A 7,814-nucleotide genomic window follows, 5' to 3' on the forward strand; every position below is an offset into this window, starting at 1 on the left:
TGCTCAGATGTAAGATGGCAAGATGTAAGATGGCACTCCATGTAATTTATATTTAACATTTAATGTAAGCCTACTTCTACTGCAGTGTAACTGTATAGATAGAGAAGCAATCCCAAGTCCTTGAAGGGCAAACCTTGTCACCCTGATGTGTTTTCACTTCTCTCAGACAAACAGATTAAGAAACAGCTTCAATTTACAGGCCACAGGCCTGTTCCCGAGTTTAGCCCACGGAGGGCTCCTGTTCCCGAGTTTAGCCCACGGAGGGCTCCAGTCCCCGAGTTTAGACCAATGTGGGCTCCAGTCCCCGAGTTTAGCCCAATGTGGGCTCCTGTCCCCGAGTTTAGCCCAGTGAGGGCTCCTGTCCCAGAGTTTAGCCCAGAGAGGGCTCCAGTCCCCGAGTTTAGCCCACGGAGGGCTCCAGTCCCCGAGTTTAGCCCAATGTGGGCTCCTGTCCCCGAGTTTAGCCCAGTGAGGGCTCCTGTCCCCGAGTTTAGCCCAGAGAGGGCTCCAGTCCCCGAGTTTAGCCCAGAGAAGGCTCCAGTCCCTGAGTGTAGCACAGAAAGGGTTCCAGTTCCCATGTCGAACCCAAAGAGGGATCCAGTCCCCAAGTCAAGCCCAAGGAGGGCCATTGTTCCCGATTTAGGCCTACGGAGGGCATTTAAAGACTATATTCTCCCCAAGGATTTTTTTTAGGGGGGTAGTATGGGTCCGGACCGAGTGGTGAGGCCAAAGCGTCCTGAGTTCCCTGCTTCGCCATGGCCTTCTGAGCTCCCTGTTCCGCCATGGCCTCCTGAACTGCCACATGGCTTCCTAGTCTCCCTGCTCCGCCATGGCTCCCCGAGCTCCCTGCTCTGCCATGGTCCCTGAACTCCCTGTGGACACCTTGGACTGCCTGATCCGCCCTGGAGGTATTCCCCGTGTCGCAGTCCTGCACCAGCCTCCAGGGCGCGCCTTCCGGGAGGGGGGAGTAATGTCAGACTCTGTTCTGTGTCTGTGTGTTTTCTTCCCCCACGTGCTCCAGGTTATGTTTATTTCCTTATTTGGTCTTCCTGGTTCCTGTCCTGATTGTGTTATCATTTGTTCCAGATGTTCCCAGTTCTGTTCCATTGTTCCCAGGTGTGTCCCATTAGTTTCAGTGTATTTAAAGTGTTTTCTGCCCCTCGTTTCCCGTCCGGTATTGATCGTCTATCCCCGTGTCCTACGTGTGCTTTCCTTGGCATAAATAAAGTCTGTTGTTATTCTGGATTCTCCCTCGTCTCCTCGCTCTGACGCAGTAGGCACACCGTGACAAAATGGTTATCTTTACATCTTTATTTAAATTTTTGTAACATGTGCTGTATACTTTGAAGTATATCTAACACTAAACCATATGGTATAAGGACTAAATGACTAAATCAAAACAGATCCATGGGGTTCTTGCATTTAATACCATTTTATGATAGACATACACTGTTTTATTTCAAAAATAATAGTCTGATGCAAACATGGAAGATGACAACTCTTGCGAGGCTGTGGTAATAACTAATTGGTGCTAGTGCTTATTGTAAACTTTATGTGCTTGATCTGCTAACTAAAAACCATCAGTGCTGATAAGTTATGGTATTTTTTTTAATTGTCTTTACATCTTAGCAATTTTGCACAATCAAATCTGTGAACATGTAACACTGGGACTAATTTAAATTTGTATAATAAAATAAACATAATGGATAATAAAAGCTGTTTTTCTACTAAAACTTTGATATAATCAAAAGGCTCTAAATATCCAAATCTGAATATATATGTATATATTTCACATGGCTTTTGTTCCTCTACATTATTATACTGTTTGTGAACATTTAGCTCATTGTGGTCATTGCCTTGAAGAAAGCCCTTCATTAACCATTTTTCTGAATCATTTTCTGGGTAATCTCTGTATAAATGGACCATAATGAGCCGATTCTTTCCTAAATTACTGCGTGTTGTAATACTCGATTCATATATGATTCCTTGCGTGTTAGTTCAGCAATATTTATACAATATGAATATTGTACATTAGCAGTGATGGCTTATGACAGACATCTGACATTAGACTATCACTCAAAGCTGAACACATTTTCATGCTCATTCTTGTCAAATAGAATGACATTGTGAAACATTTAATATTGATAAATTGTGTAATTGTGACAACTGGTCGATGGTAAAACTCTCATGTGACCAATAAAACTCTGATCTCAGCATTTATATTTCATTTTATTTGGGCTTCTTTGCTGAAATTATTGTACCCTATGTAAAGCTTGCCATTGCATGTATAGCATCATTAGAGTTCAGAAGGACATTTTGGCAGACATGTGTGCCTCATATGGTTTCTTTGATAAACTTGACTATTGCAATTAGGGCTGTCAATAGATAAAAAAATTTAATCTAATTAATGACACCCTTTTTCTATGATTAATCGCACACTTCATGAAAGTAAGGATAGACCATTTATCTTGTTTCAAAACAAAACAGCAAAGTAAAACAAAAGATTGAAGATTGAGTCTCAAAAATCTGTATTTTCTGCAAGTTTTTCAAGATAAATTTAGATGTCTTTCCAAAAAAATGACTCCAAAAGAACTCCAAAAGGACACTAAAGAACCAAATGATATAAGGAGCTCATTTAAGCACATATGAAATTTTAAAAAATGCTAAAAAAAAAAAAAAATCAGAATTGTACAGTACAGTGCAACAGCAAAGAGCTTTTTTACATTTTAGAGAAGTTAAGCTGCGATAACCCTAAACCAATAGACTGCTGACTGCATACAGTATATCTAAAACAGTACACGGATCCATTCAGAATAACAAAACACAGCAACATACACATGGCAAATCAAAACATTATCGTGAATGTGCGTGGAAACGTGAATGTACGGAAATGTCTGTGCCTGTGCATAAATACAATGTGCGATCAGTGCGTCAAGAGCACTCATACACGCATTAATATAATGGACTCACGCGTGCTTCCTTGTACGCCACCGCAATCATCTTTACCTTGATTGCAGTCTTCATCCATCAAAACTTTACTACACTCTAAAAAATGCTGGGTTAAATACAACCCAGTGCTGGGTAAAATAGGGACAAACCCAGCAATTGGGTTGTTTTGACCCAGCGGTTGGGTTACTACCCAGAAAGTTGGGTTAAACATTTAACCCAACCGCTGGGTCAAAACAACCCAATTGCTGGGTTTGTCCCTATTTTACCCAGCACTGGGTTGTATTTAAGCCAGCATTTTTTAGAGTGTAGCGAGACTGTTTATTAAGTCAAGAAACTGTCGTTTGCGTCTCATCTGGCCATACAGCGGTGGGATGTGTTGATATTCCGTTCAGTCAGTACTTCACACAGCACAACATGTGAGGGCTCGCGCTCTTCAGAGACAATCACAGAATATGACAGAGCTAGTGTTTAAAAGCCAAACACACTGGAATGTAGTGCTGGGCGATATGACCAAAAATTTATATCACAGTATTTTTCAAAATTATACCGGTTTCACGGTACATGACGGTATTTTTTTTTCATGCATGACCGGGTGTTAACCATATTTTCTACTGATTGAGAGGAAATACTGCAGTACATTGACTTAGAATGCCCTATTCTACTGTCATGAGTGAATATTGTCAAAAAAATACCACATTAAATAGTGACTAAACACGACCCATTTTAATACATGTTAAACATGAGTCACTCTCATTTATAATCGCGGCATCGTCTGATAAAATCAACATGCATCTACACTAAAGAGCGGCTATGCGGTTGTCTCATGTGCACTGCCTGCGTCTGAGTAACAAACAAACAAAAAGTGCATGTGATATTAACAGACGAACTACGCTCATATTTATAATTCCAAACAATCAGTAAGCGACATGTGCTAGAAAACGCTGTTTTGTACTCATTTATTGATGAGTCGGCTGCGGTGCGGCTAACTGAATGCGCTGCTTCTCTGCCGCTCACTGCACAGAACAGACGCCGAGAGAGGTGACACTTCTCCAGTAAAGTCAGACCTCGCGTTCGCGGGACAGCACTGGCAAAATCTTACAACTAAAGCATTGCTAAGGTTTATTCAAAAAAGTCTTTAGGTTTGTCAGTATGAATATTCTATGGAAAAAAGCCACTAAAAGGGTCTGAAAGTTGCTAAATCTAGTGCTAAAGTCGCGCTCGTGTGTGTGTGAGACGCGGGAGCTGATGGCAGGGGCCGGTGGATATTTGTGGCGGTCAATGTGGATATTGTGGATGAGTTCTTCTGTGTCATCACGTTCTATTAGTTCTACAGCTTCAGTTTTGGAACTTTCACGCTTAGTAACACATACAGGTGTTCCCTCACCACAGTGCAACAGTGAAAATGGACCTCTTTCAAACAGTGTCGCGTTCCGAACGTTGTTTAAGTGACATATACCGGTATTGCGGTATTTCAAAAATTCATATCATAACAAAAATAAACACCGGTATTCGGTATGAACCAGTATACCGCCCAGTACTACTTATATATTGCACCTATAATCCTGTTTTCCATTGAATATAAAATCTGTTTTACTAATTACAACAAATTGTTATATTTTGCTTAGATTACATCACAGAACACAAATGCAGAACAGAACAAAGTTCTTCAGAACTTTATCCATCTTATCAATGTATGATTTTAAAACTCTTTTATGTACTTCTTTAAGTTTTAAGACATAGATTGAAGATGAAAGAGGTGGCACTACTGTATAATCATCTCCAATGCCGAAAGATTACAGCTCCTCTGGGACATTACTTGAGCCATATCTGCTGTAGGCCTACAGCATGTCAAAAAGCATTGCAATTAGGGCTGCCAACGTTAACGCGCAATCGCATGCTATTAATTTTACAATCCTTAATGCCTTAAAATAATTTAACGCAATTAACGTAAAATAAACTGAAGCACAATTTCTATTCTAAGCCTTTAACCCAATTTTGCTTCTCTTTGCTTCTTTGCTTGCGATCAGATCGTTTTAAGCCGCTGAACTCCGAGAAGGTTTTCAGTCCAATGATCCAGTAAGCGAATGCATTCATATCCGTCCAAAACAGCGCTAATATAAAGGAAACCATGCTGATTACATCCGAGATTGCAGAGAAAATAGAGACTCGCATTGCGTTTTCAGTGAATTATTCATTCCAGTAGTGCTGGGCGGTATACCGGTTCATACCGAATACCGGTGTTTATTTTTGTTATGATATGAATTTTTGCGTCTGTTCTATGCAGTGAGCGGCAGAGAAGCAGCACATTCAGTTGGCCGCACCACAGCCGACTCGTCAATAAATGAGTACAAAACAGCATTTCCTAGCACCTGTCGCTTACTGATTGTTTGGAATTATAAATATGAGCGTAGTTCGTCTGTTAATATCACATGCACTTTTTTTTGTTTGTTTGTTACTCGGACGCAGGCAGTGCACTAAAATCAGTGCACTAATTTCACTAGACAGTCAAAAAAATAATATAGCCAAAACAACCGCATAGCCGCTCTTTAGTGTAGATGCATGTTGATTTTATCAGACGATGCCGCGATTATAAATGAGAGTGACTCCTGGTTAACATGTATTAAAAGGGGTGTTTAGTCACTATTTAGTGTGGTATTTTTTTGACAATATTCACTCATGACAGTAAAATAGGGCATTCTAAATCAATATACTGCAGTATTTCCTCTCTTAATCAGTAGAAAATATGGTTAACACCCGGTCATGCATGAAAAAAAAAATACCGTCATGTACCGTGAAACCGGTATAATTTAGAAAAATACTGTGATATAAATTTTTGGTCATACACCACTAATATATAGTATGTATGTAACACTGCAAATTGGGGGTAATCGAGGAACTGGATTGAAATGCTATTTTATTCCACTTCAGTTTTGGTTTGGAAGAGCAAAAATACACAAGTTTGTATAAAGCAAGTAAAGAGTAGTATGTCATTTTATAGATACATATATTTTTTGGTAAATCATTTAGAATTATTTTAACAACAAATTCATTGTTAAAATAAAACATTGTTTTATATATTATTTTCTAAATATATTTTATAGAAAGAACCTTTTCTGAAAAGCAGCACAAAGACTAGCAAAGTTGATTGAAACCCTGGGGTTTATTTTGAACCTTAGAGAATTTTCCAGAGCACAATAAAAGTTATTTATATGCACATCAATGAACTTCAGTGGCTCCATTTCATGATTTTCAACATGCAAGATAGCAACTCACCAACAACGGTTTACCAAATGTGTTTGTAGAGATTGTGTGTCATTTTTAGAGTCATATTTTCAAGCTGGAATATTGCTGTTAGTGTTGATCAATGACTTTTGATCTCTATTTGTAATAATTTAGGAATCAAATCAACATGATTTTTGTATAGATACAAATTTTTGGATTAACATTAAAAGAATATGGACAACAAGACCTATTTTGCAATCTACACTCTGATGGAACCAAGAGGCTCCAAATCTTATCGGCATATATATTTTACATGCTTTTTGCTTCTTTATGCTTTGATACTGGTAATGAACATTTGGCTCAGTGTGGTCATTGTTTTGGAGAGAGCCCTTCATGAACCAATGTACATTTTTCTGTGCAATTTATGTATAAATTATTTATATGGAGCAACAGGATTTTACCCTAAATTCCTGCATGATTTAGTTCTGGATTCATATGTGATTCCTTCTTTTATGTGTGGCCTCCAAGCTTTTGTGATCTACAGTTCAGCTATGTGTGAGTGTACAACATTAACAGTGATGGCATTTGACAGACATGTGGCCATATGTCAACCTTTGGACTATCACTCAAAACTGACTAAAAATACATGTGGCATATTACTTGTATTCTGTTGGACTGTACCATTTATTTGTATGTTCATTGGAGTTGTGTTGTTAAATAGGTTTGCTGTGTGTAAATATCATATTGACAAATTATACTGTGACAGCTGGTCAATAGTAAAGCTCTCATGTGAATCAGTGGTTATAAATAACCTCATGGCATTGATTGTTTTATTATTTTATGTTTGTCTTACAGCTCTGATTATTGTGTCTTATATAAAACTTATTGTTGCATGTAAAGCATCTCTACAAAACAGAAGAAAATTTTGGCAGACATGTGTTCCACATTTATTTTCATTGATAAATTGTAGTTTTACTGTATTTTTTGATTCCATGTGCAGCAGATATGGCTCAAGTGATGTCCCAGAGAATGTGTATGTTGTTTTTGCCTTACTGATGCTTATATTGCCGCCTCTTTTCAATCCTTTAGTCTATGTATTAAAACTCAAAGAGGTACGTAAAAGAAGTTTAAAATCACGTGTAAATATAATAAAATAAAAAATTAATTATACTTGGCCCTGTTTGCTATTATACTCACTCAAATTGCCATATGTACAGGTAGAATTAAATTCAAAGTGATGAGGTATTTAAAAGGCATCAAATGTGCTCTTTATGTGAGTGAAAAGGTGATAGAGTTAGTCTGGAGAGGCAGATAAATTTATTTCTTTATTTTTCTCAACAGAATACCAAGTACCAATGCCAGTATCATAGAAACGATCCCACTCCCAATATGTCTGGATATAAAATACATCATTTTATATGGCCATTTAACATTACTGGATATAAAATACATCATTTAATATGGCCATTTAACATTAAACAGCCAATATTGATGCTTTAGATAAGCCTAAACTGATATCAGCCCCCCCCCCCAATTATGAACAACTATTATTAACCATATTAGAGAACATTTTAGAACGTGATCAATTATTTGTTTATTTAAAATAATTTATGCTAATTTTACTTATTTAAAGTTTTAGCAAA

General features: G+C 38.0%; 1 protein-coding gene across 1 annotated transcript; it reads left to right on the top strand.

The window, feature by feature from the left end:
• The first annotated feature begins 6,404 nt into the window (after positions 1-6,404).
• Positions 6,405-7,328, top strand: LOC107573064 (olfactory receptor 2A14-like). Its single transcript, XM_016259500.1, has one exon. It carries the CDS (start codon positions 6,405-6,407, stop codon positions 7,326-7,328), a length of 924 nt encoding a protein of 307 aa, XP_016114986.1.
• The last annotated feature ends 486 nt before the right edge of the window (positions 7,329-7,814 follow it).

This window comes from Sinocyclocheilus grahami, unplaced genomic scaffold (assembly GCF_001515645.1).
Source record: "Sinocyclocheilus grahami isolate Dianchi unplaced genomic scaffold, SAMN03320097.WGS_v1.1 scaffold1857.1, whole genome shotgun sequence".
In the NCBI taxonomy this organism is placed as follows: Eukaryota; Metazoa; Chordata; class Actinopteri; order Cypriniformes; family Cyprinidae; genus Sinocyclocheilus; species Sinocyclocheilus grahami.